Genomic DNA, 22,257 nt, shown 5'->3' with positions numbered 1-22,257 from the left:
TGCCACTTGAAAGCAGCCAGAGACAATGTGTAAACAAGTGGATTCCAATAAAAATTTATTTACAAAAACAGGTGGTAGGCTAAATTTGATCCATGGGCCATAATTTGCCAACCACCATACTTGGGTAAGAACATTCTTTTAGTCAACAATTATTTGTTAAACACTTCTTAGTCCAGTGGTCAGCAAACTGAAGCTTGCGAGCCACATGTGGCTCTTTGGCCCCTTGAGTGTGGCTCTTCCACAAAATACCACGTGCGGGCGCACACGTACAGTGCGATTGAAACGTCGTGGCCCATGCACAGAAGTCGGTTTTCGGCTCTCAAAAGAAATTTCAATCATTGTACTGTTGATATTTGGCTCTGTTGACTAAATGAGTTTGCCGACCACTGTCTTAGTCTATTCCTTTCGCTGCTCTAACTGGAAGGGTAAAATAGTAACCTGAACATACAAAAACCCCGTCTCTGATGGAACTTACATTCTAGTGGAGAAGATGGACAGTAAGCAAAATTTTAAAAATATATAGCACATTAGTGGAAAATTCTAAAAAGAGAAATAAAACAGGAAAGCAACCATGAAGAGTCAGAGGAGTATGTGAAATTTTTAATGATGTCACCAGGAAAGGATTCGTCAAAGGTGACTGAAAAAAAACTCTGGAAGGAAGTGGAAAACCAGCCATGTAGAAATATGGAAGAAGGATGTGCCAGAGAGTGAAAAGCCACTGAAAAGCTAATGTAGGAGTGTGTCCATCAAGTCAAGGGGCAGTGAGAAGGCTGGCGTGGCTGGAATGGAACAAACAAGAAACGTGGTAGGAGGGGAGGCCACAGAAATGACTGGTGCCAGATCAGGTAGTGCTCTGTAGGTCATAGTTAAGGCTTTGTCTCTGGGTGAGCTAGGAAGCTGCTGGAGCATCCTGGGAGAGGAATAATTGGATCTGTTACACTCTAGGATGATTACTCTGGCTACTTTGCTAAAAGCAGTTTGGGGGAGAACTGCAGGAATAGACTAGAGGAAACCACTGAGGAGGCCATTGTAATGATACAGGTGATAGACCAGGGGGCCTGGGCAGAGTGGTGACAGCAGGGGGTGAGCAGTGACACAAGTGAGATAGCCAATTCCTACTTGAGGACAAAAAGGAATGTTATCGGAGAAACCAAGATGGCAGCATAGGTAATTACCTATACTTGCTGCCTTTCACAACCACATCAAAACCACAACTAAACGGCAGGACAACTACCACCCAGAACCACCAAACCAGGATTATATGAAATGCTGAAGGGTATTCTTTAAGAAGAGGAAGAAGAAGAAAAAGGTAAAGATAAAAATTATGAACAAAGTGACAACAAATACATATCTATCAACAAGTGAATCTAAAAATCAAGTGAATAAAAACTCTGAAGAACAGAATAAACTGGTGAATATAATAGAATCAGGTGCATAGAAAGGGAGTGGACTGACAATTCTCAGGGGGAAGGGAATGTGGGGGTGCAGGAAGAGATTGGACAAAAATCTTACACCTATGGACAAGGACAATGGGGGGGTAAGGGCATGGGGTGGGGTGGGAACCAGGTGGCGGGGAGCTATGGAGGGGGGAGGAACGCCTGTAATAATCTGAAAAATAAAGATTTATTAAATAAATAAATTAAATAAATAAATAAATAAATAAATAAATGTGTGTGTGTGTGTGTGTGTGTGTGTGTGTGTGTGTGTATTACAACAGAAAAGGAAAAAAAAGGAATGTTATCAGGATGGAGGAAGTGACATCCTGAGACTTAAAGGAGAAGCAGGAATCAGCTAAGTTTTAGGCCAGAGAAATCAGGTCCACAGTGGTGGGCACAGCCCCTGGGTTAGAAGTCAGAGATACATTGGGGTTCAGGAAATTAATGGATCAGCAGCTTCACAAGGAGGGGGAGGAAGGAGGGGGAGGAAGGGGAGAGTGAAGGGGAAGGGGAGGAGGAGGAGGAGGAGAAGGAGGAGGAGGAGGAGGAGGAGGAGGAGGAGAAAGAAGAAAAGTAAAACCCTGATATCCAGACTCATTGTATGCTCCAACCACTCCCCAACCTACTTCTTTCGGTTAGGGGAAAGCCCAGCAACAAGATTTAACTTCTGTTCAGTCATTAAAGTAATATATAAACAGGGTTCCTAGAGAAAAAGAAAACGTTTCTTAGTAGTAGCTATTGTTTAGATTCCTAGACTGAAATTCTACCACAAGATCCCTCAGTGAAATCATCTGAGACGGACAGGCACCTGGCCAGGGTATAAGGGCCAGCACCCCAACTCCTAGGAAAGTGCCCAAGTGTCTTGAACTTGAATGTAGTTGGATACTAGGGTCTCTCCTCAAAAGTTTCTAAGAGAAAATAATTTTAACCCAGACACACCACTTATAGCTCGCTCATAAGTCTGTCTATTTGGCTATGAAATAACCATGAAAAGGAGAAAAACAACCTCTCCCCACTCACCTAGGAAGGAATGTTCTCTGAGCCAGGTGAACAAAGAAATGGTCGATGGCCTTCACTGTACAAGGAAATCTTTGTACCTATTGGGACTGGCAGAAATTGGCCTGTCCTGAGCTTACATGTAAGGTGTTCCTTTACTGCTTACCCCTGGTCTCTTTGCCAGGTGAAGTGAGTATGAGAAGGTAAGGCTTGTCTCTTTAGAGTTTACACTGTTTGATGTTGGAAGAGCTGTTATGTTTTAAGGTTTCGCCTCCATTTCTTTGCTCTCTGCCCTCTTCTACCCCTTACACTTATTTTCCTCTGTTTTTTTAAAAATATATTTTATTAATTTTTTACAGAAAGGAATGGAGAGGGATAGAGAGTTAGAAACATCAATCAGCCACCTCCTGCACACTCCCCACTGGGTATGTGCCCGCAACCAAGGTACATGCCCTCGACTGGAACTGAACCCGGGACTCCCTCCCCCCACCCCCCGGTCCTCAGGCCGACACTCTATCCACTGAGCCAAACTGTTCAGGGCACACTTTTTTTTTTTTGGTCTTGTTTTGTTTTTTGGCTGCAGGGAACTTTGAATTCCAACTTCAAAAGAAACCTATAATGAAGCCTGGCTGATGTTTAACAGACCTGCCACTGCAGGGGCCCAGCCCAGCCCAACCAACCATTCCTCTGGCTCACAAAGGGTGGGTGAGTGAAACCCAGCTAATCCCCTGCATCCAGATCTATGCAGCACTGGGCTCTCCACCTGTTCCCAAGTGTCCCGTGCATTGCCCTCCTGCCCCAGGATACACACCCCACATTGTATAACTGTAGACACCACTCTCGCCACACCCCGGCAGGGCTCCTCCCAGTCCACATCTTGAGGACCCTTTTAGAGCAAAGTGGGCCATGGCCCAGCATAGCTACATACAGCTGTCCCCTGCCCTCAAACGCCCCAGCAGCAAAATGCAGGGAGTGAAGCAAAGAAGAGACTGAGTCACCGACACAGAGATGTTAGCCCACCACAGGCTTCAGAAAACAAGTGGAGGGCACCCCTGGTCTGGTTCACAGCATGACCTGACACTCGGTGATGGATGGCTTGCTTAAACTATGCTCAGCCTTCTCAGCCATTTGTTTTTATTTGATGGTTTTCCCCTGCATGACAACAATATTAGGAAATCTGACACACAGAAACCAAAACAGAGAGGCAAGCCCACAGTTTCAGGTTCCACTGGGCACTAGGCTCAACTCTGATGGGAAAAGGAGAGGAAGAGCAAGGGATGAAAAGCAGGTTCAGCAGCAAAGAACCAGTCATCTCTGACACCGTTTTAGAAAGAAAAAGAACAGAAACAACTCATGACCAAAAAGAGCTGAAGTCTGCAAGGCTCAGGGAAGCCGAGTTTCCTTGGCTTGGCTCCCTAGGATGTGCCATAGGCGTGGTCAATGACATCTGTGATGGTGGACTCTGGACCCCCTTCCTTCCTCAGTACTTAGAGACCCTCTTGCAGGGCAGCCACCATGGAGAAGTAGACATCTGGCTTACTCAGGCGCCCCTGCCCACAACCAAGTTCCTCTATCTTATTAACGCTGTTCAACTGGCTGGGTAACATATCTATAATTTATATCTCCTCCTGACCAGTCCCAAGTCTGATAAATACTCTCCCTTTGACATGCCCATCTGGGTTACAGATGTTTGATGTTGGATTCCTCAGGCCCTCTCTTCCTCTGAACCTTTGGGAGAAGAACATCTTTGGGCTAGATTTCTGGTTTCTTGCTGAACTTGGAAAAGGGGCATGTTGAGTAGGATTTGAGGAATGAGGTGGATTGGTCATACACCAATAGTTGTACCTGCATGTTAATGACCTACCGATAGATGTGTCTCCCACATCCAAACCCCCCCCCACACACACACACACACTAAACTGAGCTCCTGAATAGAAGGACCCTGTGCCTGGCACACTCAGTTTGCTCAATAAATATCTGGCAAAACATTTGATAAATTGGATTCCCTTCAGAGTCACAGTATAATGGAGTTGTGAGCTTGAGTTCTGTGATTTAATTGTAATAATAGGGATACTGCCTATGGGTAATTTCATTCATAGACAATCCATAACTTCACCAAGTTGCAGGAACAGAAGACACTGATAGAATTCCAGAATTCTATGTCTCCATGAATCCAAAGCCCTTTCCAAAGATCCAAGCACAGAAAGGCAGTCTACACTCCATATTCTGCTTTTGGTGCCTCAGCCTAGATTTCAACCAGGAGAATTTAGATATAATTACTAAATCCCTCCTCTAAGTTGTTAGCACTTACTCTTTATATATATTTTTTAATTTGTCCGTCTGCTTAGCTTACTGTATCTGGCACAACATAGGAATAATTGTTTTTCAAAATATGGTTCTTGCCAATAAGAGTTATTAAAAACACTCAATGTTTTTAATAATAAAATTCAACACCAGGACTACAAGGCAGAGGATGGAAGAGGGAAGAGTCCTTACTGAAATAAAAGTCCTTACTGAAATAAATATAAGGGAGTTAGGAAAGAGAAAACTGCTCGGTCTTCAGATTTCTTCCCCCAAAAGAGGAAATTCATAGATAATTTCCCTTCTTAGTTCCTCTTAAGTATAAATGTAAAGATGTGTTTCTTACTCTGAATAAGCACAGGACACTTGAGAAAATCCTCCAACTTCAAAGACAGGCAGGAGTTAATCGGGGGGGGGGGGGGGGGGGGGGAAGGGTTGAAAAGTTGACTACAGATCAATCAGATGTAGAGCACCTTAAAAAAATTCAGACTGAATCTCATTTCTAGCATTTTAAAAGGTTGCATCCTTAAAACAAAAATAGATTAATACAGAAAGTTCAAAGAATAGGAAGATCTTAAAAATACAATTGCTGGGGGGGGAAACAATTCAATAGAAGAGTTGGAGGATAAACTCAAGGAACTCTCCAAAAGGAAAAAAAAAAAAAAAAAAAAAAAGAACAAAATAACAAAGAGATAGGCCATATGAGAGAGAAAAAAAAGGGAATAAACTCAGGAGATCCATCCTCAGGAGATTCAGAGTGAAAAAAGAGAACAGAAAACACTGACTTTTGAAGAATCAAAATCTATCATCTACTATAAGTTGTCAAAGGTGAGGGACGTGAGTGTTGAAACTGAGTGCTCAACAAAAGAAGAGTAAGAGTCCAACCCTAAAAAAAAAATCATAAGATCCCTAAAATACCAAGGCTAAAATTCTAAACAGTTTTGAACAGAAAAAAATATTCCACTTTGAAAAAGACACACAATTATCAGAATAGAAGTTAGAGGCAATTAACAAATTTATTCAAAAGTTTGAGAGATGTTTTACAACCCAAAATTTTACAAAGACAAACTATCAGTATTGTGCAAAGTCAAAATAAAAAATGTTTTGCAAAATGCATTTTCAAAAAAGTTCCCTAAAACACCTATTCTTAGAAAGTTACTTAAGGATGTTTTCCAGTAAAACAAGGCAGTAAATTAAGAGATATTCATGCAATTCAGGACACAGTGGCGCCAATCCAAAAAAAGAAAAAAAAAGCAAGCACTAAAGAGAAATTCCGAATGACAACTATACAGCAGACCTGAAGATAATTGGTCGAGTTTGAAAGTGAACAGAAAATAGAATGAACTAGAAGAGAGATCTGCATACTGTTAAAAAAAAAATCTATATCTGCCCTAACCGGTTTGGCTCAGTGGATGGAGCGTCGGCCTGTGGACTGGAAGGTCCCAGGTTCGATTCCGGCCAAGGGCATGTACCTTGGTTGCGGGCACATCCCCAGTGGGAGGTGTGCAGGAGGCAGCTGATCGATGTTTCTCTCTCATCGATGTTTCTAACTCTCTATCCCTCTCCCTTCCTCTCTGTAAAAAATCAATAAAATATATTTTTTAAAAATCTATATCTATAAATAACTGTTATACTAAAACATGTAAAAACAATTGAGGATATAAAAAAAGTGAAGGAAGGTAGAAGGAAGGAGTAAAGGAAGGGATGGGGAGAGGAAATAGACTCAAAAAGTAGAGAGTAGGAAAAAGCTATGCCAGAAAAAAATATATAATAGAATATTTTGTTCTGCCACAAAAAATATTTTATAGTCATTATATTGTATATATAAATATAACTAATTCAAAAAAAATAGTAAAATAACTATATTGAAAATATGGGGGGGGGGAGGAGGAAAAAATGGAAGAGTTAAAGGCTCATCTTTACCATAAGAGCAAGTCAATGCATAATGTTTAAAACTGATGAATCAATTAATATAATATATAATACCAGAAGACATGGGTAAAATAATTAAATATGGGAGCAAGGCTAGAGAGTGAAGGAAGAATTAGGCAGGGAACTATCATTCCTGTTTACATCTTTTTATACAACTTGATATTTTTAACCATGAGCATTTATTACTTTGATTTAATTATGTTTAACTATCAAAAGGTATAGATAATAGTTCCTTTTATTCCACAAAGCAAGTTTTGCATGTAGAGATAAGAAGGTTTGAGACACTTTTGGATCCCCAGAGAGAAAGAGATGAGTTACCATGGTAACTCTGTGACAGTAAGTGGAGTGTGTTATAAACACCCAGATAAGGGCAGTGGCATTACAGATTTAGAGAACAAAGGGCCACATTCAGGAAAATGATAGCTAGGCACCATGAGAACTGTCTCAGTCAGGGCAGTGGGCTGTTGTAATGAACTAGAAGACAAATGAGAACAAGCCAGATTTCCTCCTCTCTTTGGAGTTGGCAACCGCTGATATTAGTGAGGTTTAGCTTCTGCTTAAGGTTATCAATATCTAAAAAACAAACCCAAACAGAATTTTTCTTATGTGAATAGTTCTGGTAATGTGATCAGTGCCCTGAACATTTTTATATAAACATAGGCTTCCCATCTGTCAGCTTGAATAATGATAATAATCACTAATGTTAACTTAGAACTATTTTTGTACACTGACAACTTTAGAATTACCAAGTATTTCCTGTACTGTATTTCATCTGATTCACAAAACAACTCTAGGATATAGATAATGCAAAGTACTACTGCAATCACCCCCTTTTTATAAACTTGTACAATTTACACAGCTAATCCTATATTATAAAAAGCCTGTGGTTGTGACGCTCTCACGCCGTACCGACGGATCACCAGGAGGCTACGTGCGCAGCAGGCGCACGCGGGTGGGTGGGGCTGTGTGCGCAGTGAGGCACACGTGGGTGGGTGGGAACTTGACCTGCGTTCCTGTGGCTGCTGGGAGGGACTTGACCAGAAGGTGCATTGGGGGAGTCCTGCGGCCACCTCGGGGTCACAGAAGTCCGGGACTCGGGGGAATCCAGAGCGGCACCAGTGGGGGCTTGACACTGCGTCCCTGTGGGTGCCGGCAGGTCTGGGTCTTGCGCTATTTCAAGGCGCGCATGGGTGGATGGGGCTGCATGCACAGCAAGGTGCATGCGGGTGGGTGGGGACTTGACTCTGGGTCTCACAGTGCTGGCAGGACTTGACGCTGCAACCCCGTGGGTGCCATCCCAGACTCTGATAGGAGGGAGGAGGGAGCCGGATACCCGCACCCAGGACTTGGCAAATAGTGATATTAAAATATTTCTTATAATTAAGTCCCTTTCAATGTGCACAAATTCATGCACCAGGCCACTAGTTAAGTAATAAGGACTCTTGAATTCCACTGTCTACCCTGATTCCAAATCTTACAATCAATTCCTGACATCACATTCCTGAACTATAGGCCAACCTATGAACTGGTGTTAACTGACTGCCCACACACAGGGACACCACGAATTGTGTCCAACAAACCCAAAGGCAGCCATCCAGGTATCGGTGGGAGCTGACTTCCAGTCCTCCCACCTCCCACCAACTCTACAGATCACGTGTGAGCCTTTTTATAATTTTTACAAAGGTACCAGTTATAATGGGGAAGCCTTGCCCACATGCACAGATTACCAAGTTTACCACCCACCTCTCTCCTTTATTGTTTTCCTCTAACTCTCCCCAGCCCTTGCATAGACCATCAAATGGAAATCCTCTTATTAGCTTCTATTTCACAAGGAAAGATACATCAGATCCATTCATTCATTACAATAAACATGACATAAACAACCAGGTGTCAGCTGCTGTTCTAGGCACTGGGCACATCCTGGTTAATAAAGGCCCTGATTTCATGGAGTTGAAGAAACATAAATGAATGAATGCACAAGAAAAACATCAGGAGTGATAAGTGTAATAAAGAGAATTAAAATTAGTTGATGTAATAGTGAGTGATCAGCTGATTTAAATTGAGGGATCAGGAAAGGCTGCTCCGGGAGGTGACATTTAAGTAGATGTTGGAATGACAAGAGAAAACCCACCAATGGGACATTAAGGAAAAGAAATGATTCCAAGAAGGAGGACAGCTCAGGCAAAGCCCTGAGGCAAGAACAGTGAGACAGGAGAGGTCAAGCAGGCTGTGCAGTGTGGATGGGGCGGGTACTGGTGGAGGAAGCTGGAGGGTAGGCAGGGGCTACCTGCAGCTACCTGTGAGCCAGGCAGGGAGTCTGCATTCTATTCTAGGTACAGTTGCGGGGGGGGGGGGCGGGGAGGGGGAGAAGAAGGGGAATAACGGGATCTGATTCACCTTTTACATAGGATCCTTCTGGATGCTGTGTGGAGAATGGAATTTAATGGGGCAAAACGGGAAGCTTCCAGTCCTAAACTTGGGGTTAGGTATAGAATGTCTTGTGTTCACAAAGCAGGTGAACCACTCAGCCTGCAGCAAAGACCAAGGATAAGAGGCCTCTTCTAGGGTTTGTATAACTTTGCTTATTACAGAAGAGTGATCATGTCTAACAGGTGCTGAATGGTTTCTGTCTCCCTTGTCTGCTTTCTGTGACGGTCCCCTGGCTTCCCCATGTTCTCCACACAGCATCCAGAAGGATCCTTTGTAAAAGGTAAATCAGATCCTGTTATTTCCCTTCACAGACTATGTTGTTCAGGTGCCTCAAGCCCACTTCACAGCACATACACAGCTGACTGTTCCCTAGACAGTGAGTCCTCTGAGGGCTGTCCCTGGTCCTAGTCATCTCTATGCCCCTAATTACTTAACACAACACCTAGTACTTTATGAAAGCACAATCGTGTCTGGTGGGTGGATGCATGCTTTATTTTGGGGGCTGTGTGAACCCTCTTTTGTCTCCAGAAGTCAAAAGGATAAAATGATGCTAGAAATGTACATTGCAAACAGGACTCCCCAAGCCCTGGACCCTTACCTCTTAGGTGAGTCAGGATCGAAGCAGGTCTTGTGTACGTCGGTCACCTCAGGGTCACAGCAGTCCCCGTCATCAAAGTCGTTCAGCATGTTGTTGCACTCCATGTGGCAGAGCCCATCCCTGTGGTTCCAAGAGTAGCACCGGCCCTGTAGGCGGCAGTCACCCCCGTCATAACCCGTGAGTGGGTGCTCACACTCTGGGTCACAGTGGTCATTGCCGATCTTGCTGGGCTCACAGTTGATGAGCACAGCACGGTGGCGCAGGGTGGAGTTGTGGACCTGGTAGACGCTCAGCTGCCAGGTGATGTTGTAGCGGCCAAAGGCTTCATTGAGCACCTTGTGCTGCCGGCTGATCTGCTCGTCAGTCACGGTGGGGTTCAGTCCCTCATCGTTGCAGATGTTCACCACCTGGTAGCGGATCACCTTCTCTCCCCGAAGAGGCCAGTGCCCATTGTAGTGGGAGATCAGTTCTACATTGTCACATGCTGTCTTCCCACAAAGTGGGGGCTGCAAAGGTGACACAATCTGCGGCTCTGGCTCATAGCCCCGGAGAACCTCAAGCCGTGGGTACTTGTCATCTCTAAAGGGGGCCCATTGGTGTTCCAAGGGCTCAAAGCTGGCTGTCAGTATCAGAGTGGTCAACTCCTCCACCTCACTTGGATGCTGAGGACTGTGCTGGAGGTGGCTCTGTGAAAGGGCCGTTGACCAGAGAACCAGTGTGCCCAGGTGTCCACGGAAAGAATGCCCATTCTCAGAGCTATCCCCCCCCAGGAGCAAAGAACGGCATGATGCCATGAAGGGGCTGTTAAGGGGACCAGACTGGTCTAGACTACTAGCCACCTGAGTGCCATCCACATACAGGGCCATACGCAGTCCATCATAAGTAGCTGCCACGTGTGTCCACGTGCCTGGTTGGTAGCGACTGTGGCCAATCACAATGGTGGCTTTCTTCACGCGGTCGGTGCGAAGAGAGAAGAAGAAGCGAGCGTCTCGCCTTCCTGTGTCCTTCCCTGAGTGGATCCCCAGGGCCCAGCCCTTGTCACTGACAGTGTGGGAGCAGTTATCAAACACACCTGGGAAAGAAGGAAGAATCGAGGGGAGAAATACCAGATACAAAGGGGGATGAGAAAGGGAGAAGAAAACCCATGTGAATAGCAAGAATGTATGGTTTTTTAAATTAAATTTGTTGGGGTGACATTGGTCAACATGAACATATAGTCTTCATGTATAAGTTTCTATGTTACAAGATCTGAATATTGTACCATGTGCTCACTACCCAAGAATGTAGGTTTTTAATGGGGGAAAAATTAAGTGATACAAATTCCCCACCTGAGATGCCCACGCAGTATCCCATATCAAGCCATTCTGGTAATCTCGGTGCCTAAAAGGAATCTGAGTTGAGATTCCATCACATTACACTCATTTTGGTATTTTAAAACAACCAAATCAGAAGTTGTAAAGGGGATGTCTAATGCAAGAGACAACCATCTCTAGAACTTTGTCACAGATGTTCCTTATGCTACTTTGAGTCCATGCCTTCTCTCCCTGATCCTTGTCCCCTTCCTTTTCCTCAAAGCCATGAGGACAGTCACAGTTTTTACAAAAGTCAGTAATTTCCTACCCCCTCAAAAAGTAATTTTTTCTACTAAATACTGAAATGATGATTTTCCTGGAGAAAATAAGGAGTTGGTGGATAAGGGAGTCCCATCAGAGAAGACTGTAATATCCCAGACATCATTCCCTGCCTGCTATTCTCTCTAGTGTCTAAGGGCAAGGATACCCACCCACAAAGAACAGTTGCTCCCAAGAGTAGGAAAAATGGAATTGCCCCATGGTCCTTGCCTGAAAACTTAAGTCAAGTCAATAATAACTATTCTAGAACCAATGGTGCCCACCATACTACAGAGATAGATGAAGATCCTCACCACAGACTACCTTACCACCTTGCTCAATGTAGGCACAAGGCTATTAAGTTCAACTGCATAAACAAAGGAAGGACTACGTGCAGATAACCTGGCAGCAGGAAAGAGTAGGAAGTTCAGATACATGAAGGCAGTTTGGAGGCCTTAAATGTTTCCATCTTTGGTAATGAACCCAGCAATCTCTTCTAATACATAACTCCATTCCTCTAATCTGGAGGATATGAATGGAGAATCTTTTGATTCTCTTCTCCCTCAGACAAACACAGATTTAGCCCCAACATTGAATCTATAACCTGAAAGCTCCGAGCTCCACCCCTCACTGGTGGAAAGAGAATCATGCTTGTTCCCTCTACTAAATCACACAGGGTCCACATTTTATCTCACTGTCACACTCCTCCTGGGATTAGTAATTTCAGTTCATCACACATTTACTGAACTGCCAGACATAGACACTTTTCTCAGAGTTGAAAGAAAAGGTGGTCTTTGCCCGTTAGAAGTCTCAAGGGGAAGTGAGAAATGTAGAAGAGTACTTCAATATAACATCAGAACTTGGATCAAGGGACACATAGGTGAGTGAAAACAGAGCCAAATCTCAACCCACAGATCAGAGGGTTTGCTGTGTGGATGAGATCCAAACATACTCTTGAGGAGTACGTAAGAATTAGCCAGGCAAAAGGATTACAGAAGATATTCCACACCGCAGAAACAGTATGAATGAAGGTACCTGGGGCAATACAGGTCAAGGTAGGTCTTGTATAACATATTAAGGGGGTTGGACCATATAATTTATGTAATACATGGAGGTTTTTCTATTGCTGTCAAATACCTCTGGCATCCTGAGAGTACGCAGAGTAACTGTGGCAGGAGACATCCCATAGTTGTTGGCCTTGCCCTGAACACAGGGTCCAACTGCAATTAAAACATCTCAGAAACTTTGCAGATGGACAACTGTGGCACAAGAAGTAAATGAACACCACAAAAGCACCCCTGCACTTGTTCAGTAGATAGTCATGAAGCAATACCAGCTGCCAACCTCAGTACTTGGAGCCAGGGATTTGTATAGTGATTGAATGTTTGTTTGACATCATGGCGAGTTCAGTATAGGTAGAATATGAAGCTTAATAAATAACTACAATAAAATATGCTGGCTGTTGCAAGTAGAAGTGGTTATGAACCTCTTTATTAAAATATGGACAAAATGCGGCAGAAACTCTCCCTAAAGTTACTAAGTAAATGTCAACTTGCTGGCACTTATCCGTCCTGTAAATAATTTTACTCCTAGAAGAAATCCACTCCAAAATCTGCCCATGAAACTGGGGCTATCTTGATTACCTGCCAGACTGTCTGAGAAGGTTAGGAAGACCTAAACCCAAAGGATTCTAAGAGATATGTTTAGATAATACCAGATCAAAGGTTCTGCCAGTTTACCCAGAAACATTTACTCTACAATTCCTTAGAACCTGTATTTATATGAAATGCCCACTTCAGCTGAATCTTCTAAACTGGGACACATAGTGTTCTTTTTATAAATATTTTCCCCTTCACTTCTTAGCATGTAATGATATCTCCCATTTGAGCTTTCCAAAGCAATCTTGTATGAACTATCATTTAAGAAGTGAAGCTATCCAGTGAGCTATGCAAGATTATCATCACCAGCATCATGATATAAACGAAGATAATACCAAGGTTCTGAGAGGTCTGGTGTCAGACTGTGTGCAGAGAGAACCAAGGTGTCATGATTCTGAACCCAGGAAAGTTTTCTATGGTGAGAAGAACATAGTGCATGGTGGTTACAAACAGGACTCAGCCTCAAGCTCCAGTCCCTAGTCTATCACTTACATGCCATGTGACCTCAGAAAAATTGTATCATCTTGCTGAGTCACAGTTTACTCACTTGCAAACTTTACCTGTAAAATAGAATTTGTCCATCTCTGGTCTGCTCTTCAGCATCCTTCAAACATAAGCTGAAATCACAGACCCCTCGTGAGGTTGCTATGAGAATTAAATAAAAGAACACATGTGGAAGATCTCAGCCTAGCACCTGACACAAAGTGATTGACAAACATTAACTATGATGCTTAGAAGGCCTTTGAGAAAGATATCTAAGGGAAAAATCAAATTAGATATAAAACAAGTGTTTCACTGATTTTTATATTTAATAACTGGTCCTCTGAAGAAGAAAAAAAACTGTCCTGATTTGCAGCATTTGCCAATTTCTATAGTATAAATGCTCCCCCGATAATCAATTTTCAGTTACCAATATTATGTCACTGAACATGGGGTTTGGAAGATATGCATCTTAGGCCCTGGTGAGCCAGTCTGAGCCAATCCCACCCTGTCACGATTAGCAAGGAAAGCAGATGCAGGAGGCCATTGTCTCCTTCTCACTCTGACTATTAAAGGACATGGGGCTGCTTTGCTGAGCTAGGCAAGATTATCATCACCAGCATTATTATATAGATCAGTGGTCGGCAAACCGCGGCTCGCGAGCCGCAGTTTGCCAACCACTGATAGAGATGAATATACCAAGGCTCTGAGAGGTCTGGTGTCAGGCTGGGTGCAGAGAGAACCAAGGTGTCATGATTCTGAGCCCAGGAAAGTTTATGTATAATTTAAACTCAGATTATGTATAATTTAAAAGAGATAAATGTGACTTCAAGACTTCCTATAAAGCTACAGTAATCAAGACAGTGTAGTACCAGTGAAAAAAATCTACAAATGGATCAATGAAACAGAACAGAGAGCCCAGAAATAGACCCTCATAAATACAGTCAACTTATCTTGGACCAGGAGCAAAAGCAATACAAAAGAGCAAAGGCAATCTCTTCAATAAATGGTGCTGGAACAACTGGATATTCACATGTCAAAAAAAAAAAAAAAGAATGAATCTAGACAGAGATCTTGTATCCTTCACCAACATTAAATCAAAATGGATCATTGACCTAAATGTAAAATGAAAAACTACAAAACTGCTAGAAGACAACATAGGAGAAAACCTAGATGACCTTGGATGTAGTGATTCCTGTTTAGATACAACACCAAGACAACCATAAAAGAAATCACCTATAAGCTGGACTTCACTAAAATTAAAAACAATGCTAAAGACAACATTAAGAGTACTAGAAGATAAGCCACAGACTGGGAGAAAATACTTGTAAAGGATACATCTGATAGAGGACGGTTATCCAAAATACACATAGGACTCTTAAAACTTAACAGTAAGGAAACAAAAAACCCAATTTTAAAATGGGCCAAAGGCTATAACAGATACTTCACCAAAGAAGATATACAGATGGCAAATCGATTTATGAAAAGATGCTCCTCGTAATATGTCATCAGGGAAATACAAGTTAAAACAACACGATACTACTACACACCCATGAGAATGGCCAAAAGCCAGAACACTAACACCACCAAATGCTGGTGAGGACGTGGAACACAGGAACTCTCTTTCACTGCAGGTGGGAATACAAAATGGTACAGCCACTTTTGCAGACAGTTTGGTAGTTTATTTAAAAACTAAACATACTCTTACTATATGATCCAGCAATCACACTCCTTAGTATTTACCCAAAGGAGTTGAAAACTCAGTCTTTGCAATAACCTGCATACATGTTTGTAGCAGCTTATCCACAATTGCCAAATCTTGAAAGTAAAAAGATGTCCTCAAGTAAGTGAATGAATAAATTAGCTGTAGTACATCCAGCCAATGGACTATTATTCAGTGCTAAAAATAAATGAGCTATCAAGCCACAAAAAGACATGGAAGAAACATCAATACACATCACTAAATGAAAGAATCCAATCTGAGAAGAGTACATACTGTATTATTCCAACTAAATGGAATTCTGGAAAAGGCAAAAGTATGAAGACAATAAAAAGAGCAGTGATTGCTAGGAGTTTGGGGAGAGAGATAAATAGGCAGATCACGGCATTTTTAGGGCAGTGAAAATAATCTGTATGATATTGTAATAATGGGTATATGTCATCATACTTTTGTCCAAACACACAGAACATACAACAAGTGTGGACCCTCAAGTAAACTATGAACTTTGGATGATTATGATGTGTCAATGTATGTTCAATCTTGGTTTAAAAATAAATTACCATTTTGGTGAGAGATCTTGATTATAGGGGGGGATATGCATGTGTGGGGGCAGGGAGTATCTAAAAATCTCTGTACCTTCCTCTCAATTTTAGTGTATAGCTAAAGCTGCTGTAAAATAAAGTGTTTTTTAAAAAGTGGATTTTGAGCCTTCAAATGTCTTCCTGAGCGCCCAGTGACCAACTATGCCTGAGAACAAAAACCTGTTCCTCCAAGACTTGCCTGTCAGCATCCTTCATCTGCAAACTGGGACCACAGAGCAGCCTGCATGCTCATCCACACACTGTCAGGAGGGTCCCTAGCCCTGCTCCCTTAACTCCATCAAGCAGGACCAATATAGCCTTTGACGCAAAAGAAAAAGTACCAAACGCCCACCTTGAGGAGACTTCTCCTTCTTTTCAGTCTAGCAGAGTAAAGCTGACAAAACCAGTGCAGCCTAAGCCAACACACTATATGTGGTCAAAGTCAGCTTATGCAACATTGAGATTTTATCACTTTGGATATACATGTGAGCCACATTCTTGGGTGGAACAGAGGGACCAGATCATCAATACGATTTATGAAATCACTCAACACCAAACTGAACTGTGATAGCCCATGGGTTAGAAAAAAATCAGATCCAATGATGTAACTGGAAAAATGGTAGTGGTACCAAAGCCAAACATTTGGACCGTGTCATATTAAAACTTCAAGAGTCATTCTTTCCCCTCTTGCTTGAAACTGGCTTCCATTATGTATTGATGTTTACTAAATTTAAAATTATTGTAACACCTTCTCTTGTATCTAATCTAAGTTTGGAGAGAAAGGAATATAAATGGAGGAAGAATAACTTGTTCATTTTATTCCTGAGCTCAACTCCAATACTCATAGTTGGAGACCCGGGTTAGCTTCACAGAGCTCTATACTGACGTGGGTCTTTGGGAAAAGTCATTTGGATGCAGTTCTCTACTATTATGAATTGCCAGCATTTGGAATTAATAGAGTTTATGTCCCTCAAGGAGAAAAACCTTCTCTTAAACTGGGCTACAGTCTCCCTGCGTGATTATGAAAAATTCTATTAATGGTAAACATGATAGCTAGAGTGTTATAAACTGTTTGATGGGGAAATATTTCAATGTGGCCCCTGGGGAATAGGGACCCTGCTTGTTTCTATTTCATGGGTTCTTTCTTTGCACTCATGAGGTAGGCTGCTCATGCAAAGAAGAAATGAAGAGACTTAAACCACATTTTATTAAATGTCTTCCATGCTGGACAAGTGTCACCCTATGAAATCCTCCCATGAATGTATCAGCTGAATTGTATATCCTCAATCCAAAACACTGAGGATCACAGACGTGAAGCAATTTGTCCACAGTCTTACATCTGTGAAGGGCCAGAAACTGGGATCAAAATTAGGTGTGCTCTTTCCACTCCACAAAAATACCTCAAATACCAAGACATACATTGTCAGTTGTTGTTTTGGAGCAAGAACAGTAAGGGCTGCTGAGTGTGGCATTAACCAAATTGAAGGTGACTGGGATCTGACTTTGGAAATAATGTACAGCTAACGTCCACACCTGGAAATGGTTTGGAGATAACAGACTGGCTAGCATAGCTGCAAATATGTCCATGTTGGCCAGCACCTAAATGGACAGCCTGCCACCTGAGAGTGGATAAAATTTCTGGGTGGTCCTGGAGGATTTCCTGTGACACATACACTCGGTAATCAATTCCAGGACCCCAAAGGGAAGGGGGAGCCTCTTATCCCAAAGCCAGGGCCATGGCCCAAGGTGGGAGGGAAGCTAAAGTGAGGAGCACTCAACTGAAAACTCCCTTCCAAGCCAGTGGCTTCCATCTCCAGTTGTTGTTTTCTTACTGGGTATGTAACTAGCAGAGTAGGACTTCGTGTTAGAGGAGGATGTAATAAAAAGGGAAGTGAAATGGTCCAGACAAGAGCTCTTCCCACCCACCTCTCAACAGATCCAATCCAACTGCTCTGATTGCTCACTCCTTCTCCACCAGACATCCCTCCTCCCGACTAGAATATTCTGTCAATTGGTTGTGACAGAATGGAGTCTCCTGGCCACAAGACCCCATAGAGGGAATTAGGTTTCAGCAGTGCTCCTGGCATCATAATGAGAAGAAAAGTGTGTTCACTCCAGCAGTTATATAAGTCAATATAAAGTGTGAGAGAGAAAAGAATCTTCTGAGAACTGTCAGGAAGCAACCTGTTCTTGGAATTCTTATTTTATGGAAATAACAAAAGGAGGGAAAGAGCCACCTCGTACTCTCTTCTTCTTTAAAGCAGAGGAGTATCCGTGTTTCAGGAACATTATGTGAACTTATTTCAGAGTAATGAAATAAATAGAAAAAATTTAAAAGTGTCCCTGAGAGGCTATGTAGGCCGAATGCTGAGAAAGATGCAGGGTGATGTCCTCCTCCCCAATTAAAACCCTGCTCTGTGGTCAACACATCACTTCCTGACAGCAACACTCCAAGTACTGTCTCAGCCCCGTAAAAGGTATCATAGTGCTCCCTTTGTCTGAAATACCTCCCATCCATGGGTATGACCTTCAAAGGTTAGCTGAAGTTTCACCTTGCCCTTCTTTGACTGCCCTTGTCAAAGTGGTCTTTGCAGTTTGCTGAGCCTCATGGTGCAGCTGATATTTCTTTGTTTGGCCAAGCAACTAGAGAGTTTCTTGGTGACAAGAGCCTGCCTTAGGCAGCTGTGAATTTTGCACACAATCAAGGAAGGAATTGGTTCTAGCTCCTGCATCGCACCCACTCTGCTCCAGACATCAAAATGACTCCCAGAGGAGCATCTCCCCCTGGTCTTGGAGGAACCCCAATAACCCTGTAATTGGGTCTGGCCTAGAGGGGTGATGCAAGGGAACCAAGCATTCTCTTCACTGTGCAGCTGCAGGTGCTTGGGCTTTCCCTGATGTAAGATGTGCTTTTCCCATCCGTCACATAATAAGCTGCTTCCTTCTGGATCCCACACACTTGGACTAGAGCACACCTGGCAAAACTTGCTGAGAACTTTCCTTGGGCAAAGCGCCATTCTGGAGGGAACACCCACACGTGGCAGTGTCTCACAGAGGAGATTGTTTAACAACAAGCCAAGGTAGAAGAGAAAACCATGGTCCAGACAGAAATGCTGCCCTTAAGACAGACACAGCCGTGGAACCTCACTTCCAGGAGAGTCCACCGGCTGAGCTCTCTACTCCTCTGGGAGCATTCATGTTGGGAGTGAGAGTCCTGCTTCTCCAAGAAGGCCCATGAGCTCCCAGGAAGGTGAAGTTCTCTTCAACAAAACAGAGGAGTCACGCACAGTATCATCAGCTCTGGTAACTAAAAAAACATGCTGTGTGGTGTAAGTTTGTTTTTAGGAGGAAAATGAGCTTAAAACAGGGCCAGGTTAGGTCATGAGCATAAATCAACCTGCTACAAGGCACGGTCTTTTCCTGGGATATTATGCCTTCGGCCTCCTCACACCACACGTGGGTCTGCTGCCTTCTGCAGAACTACTTACCCAACACTCCACCCCCCAGAGAGAGCACCAGGCAGGGGAACAAAAGGACTGAGGAGGAGGAGCTGGGCCATCCATCAAAGACCAGGATCTGGCGGTGAGCAGGGCTGTGTCAGCAGGAAGAGTGGGAGAGAGTGAACAAAGGCCAGGGAGGTGTTTTCAGCTGTTCTAGATAACTCTCCTTCAAGAAAGGATTAGGCTCAACCTTTCATCTGGGAGCCCAAGCTTTCACAAATTAGAGCACAGAGTGGGGCAAAGCTCCTGGGAATGCTTCACTTACATCTTCCCAGCACATTTTTCAACCTCTCCTCACAGCGCGCAACTTTCCTTGTTGTCATGCTCTCATCATGCGCCAGGATGACAGGAATCAGCATGGGTATTTCCCTAGCTTTCCGAAGGCCACTGTGCTGAGGCTGAGAGGCACTGAGATGGGGTTGCAGGGGTGGGAGAGGGCCTGAGAGAGCAGGGAAACTCAGAGTGGTGAGTTCTCAGCATTGCCACGGACCTGGAATAAGTCGGGGGCAATGGGAGCCTCCTTCCTAAGGAAGCTTCCTCGATCACTGCAGCAAAAAGCAACATGGCCTGAGGCATTGGTCACCCATGGCCTGAGAAAGTAATCCACAAGGGTCAGAAAAGAACAACCTGCACAGCCCACCTGGAATGCTAGTGTGCCTTACATAGCCCGGACAATGCCTTCAGGGGGCTCAGGAGGATCTGCCAGGACAATCCTGCCTTGTTCCCAGTCTCTCCAAGACTGGATCCAGACCTACAAATGGCCAAGTGGAGCCAGCCCAGCAGCCAACAGAGAATCAAAAAGGTGGTTCGTACTATCCTAGCTGTGGCGTAAGATCCATTAGGTCAACCAAACTTGATAACTCTATAATCTTGAGTAACATTGAAAAATTAATTTTCCATATCTTACTTTCCTCATCCATAACATGGAGGCAATAGTACCTAATTTATAGGGTTTGGAGAAGATTAAATTCACACAGGTAAAACAATAAAAAGAATGCTTAGCACGTATAAGCACTCAATATTATTATTCATTGCTAATACTATCATCATTTTGACATATATAGACCTTATCTCTTCAAGTGTATTATAAACTCCTTGAGAACAGGTAAGCCAGTCTTACACTTCCCCCGACTTTCACTATATCAAGGCCAATGTCTTGTGCATGATAGAACTGATAATTCACCAATGAATTAAATCCACAAGAGGCACTTGGAGCTGCCAAGAGCATCCTTCCAATTGACAATGATCCTCTAAAAACTCCATTCCTCTAACAAAGAAGAACCCTTGTCTAATAAAAAGCAATCCCCTCCCCATCTCCCTCCTACACCATTCACTCCCCAGAGTCAAGACAGCTACTGACCACAGCACCCCCTATAGGAATATGTTGGCTTTCCACTTCTTCCTACTAAGGATCTAGAAGAATCAAGAACAGTTATCAACTTCTGCCTCCTCCCCCAAGTCCTGGGCAATTTCCCTTAGAGTTGTACTTTGTGATCCATTCCAGGAAGGGAGGAAGAAAGGGAAGAGAAGAAGGGAAAGAGAGAGGAAGGGAGGGAGGGAGGAAAGAAGGAAGGAAATTCAAACATGTGGATTTTTTTAAATGTCATTTCAACCATTTTTAATAACCTTAGAGAGCAGTATGAAATTTCCTGAGTATTCACCAAGCTCTGCGGATCCTGTAACTATGGAAGTCCATGAACAGCTTATCAAGGCCCAATGGATAAACAACTATGGTTTCGCAGAAGGAACATCTGGGATGTGAAAGGTGTGGGCTGGGCTGAGCTGAGTTGCCTGCAGGCTTCTCTATCCATCTGATCTCCCTCCTTACAGCAATGGGAAAGCATGCCCTTATTCCAGCAACATCACAGAAAGACTATAAACCCCCAAATGCAGAAGGTAGGTTGTGCATCAGCTAAGACAGCAGTATGAAGCCCCATACTTTAGAGCCTGGAATACTTTGAATTCCGTAACCTTGATAAGACACCTTAGTGCACAGCACAGGCTGGTCCCAGGAGACACCCAGAGCAGGATGCCAGCCCCTCTTCCACAACCTCACCCACCTCTAGCAAGGTTCCCTCTGAGAACTGGCTTGTATAGCTTCAGCTAAGCAACACCAACACCAATTTCCTGTTTTTTTCCTTTCCTCTGCCAAATAAATAATTTTGAGATCCCTCTCAGAAGTTTTCTTTGGCACTTTTTTTACCAGGTACAGTTCACAGAATCAATGCTGCCCTAACAAGACGTGTTTAAATAGTGTCCACTGTACACTTCATGATGTGGAGGTATCGCGGGAATCTTGTTTAAAGGTAGTGTGAACAAGATCCTCTCACAATGAAAACAACCTCCCAACTGGTCACTCAGTTAAGGTCAGATGCTTGCCTATCAGGTTTTCTTAAAGTGAAATAACATATGACTTTCACAGTGTTCGGATCCGTGCAATGTGTCTCCTATTCACACAGTGAGTATGCACTGCCTGTGTTTACTTAGTAATATCAGAACATTTTGGCCTCTACTATGTGGTCACAAATAACCCAAGGGGATCCTGACTGCTTTCGAGGAAGCAAGTGATACTTAGGGACCCCACAAACCTAAATACTCTGCCAATCAGAACCTAAAGGCCCAGAGTCCCTTTTTCCACCAGTTTCAAAGTCTGAGAAGAAACCAGAGAGAATATAGGGCATCCATTCTCAACTTGAACCCAGGTGAGTCTTCGGAGCCCAGTGTTCAAAGAGGACACTTAATACTAACCTCTGAGTGAGAAAGTCAAAGAACAAGGAAAATAGGTGGTCTGATTAATTGATGTTTCAGGTTAAAGGAGAACTAAAGTCATATTTTTTCCTTTTCTTTTTTAAAATATATTTTTATTGATTTCAGAGAGGAAGGGAGAGATAGAAACATCAATGATGAGAGAGAATCATTGATTGGCTGCCTCCTGCATGCCCCCTACTGAGGATGGAGCCTGAAACCTGGGTATGTACCCTGAACGGGAATCGAACAGTGACCTCCAGGTTCATA

General features: G+C 43.3%; 1 protein-coding gene across 1 annotated transcript in view; it reads right to left on the bottom strand.

Moving 5' to 3' along the window:
• PAPPA2 (pappalysin 2) overlaps positions 1 to 22,257 on the bottom strand; it is a 212,625-nt gene that overhangs the window by 178,666 nt on the left and 11,702 nt on the right. Inside the window, exon 2 of the mRNA XM_008145883.3 lies at positions 9,694 to 10,765. Within this exon, the coding sequence (XP_008144105.3) occupies positions 9,694 to 10,765 (1,072 nt within the window). The remainder of the gene's footprint in view (positions 1 to 9,693; positions 10,766 to 22,257) is intronic.

Source organism: Eptesicus fuscus, chromosome 22 (genome assembly GCF_027574615.1).
Source record: "Eptesicus fuscus isolate TK198812 chromosome 22, DD_ASM_mEF_20220401, whole genome shotgun sequence".
NCBI lineage: Eukaryota > Metazoa > Chordata > Mammalia > Chiroptera > Vespertilionidae > Eptesicus > Eptesicus fuscus.
This window is presented reverse-complemented; position numbering and strand designations above follow the sequence as displayed.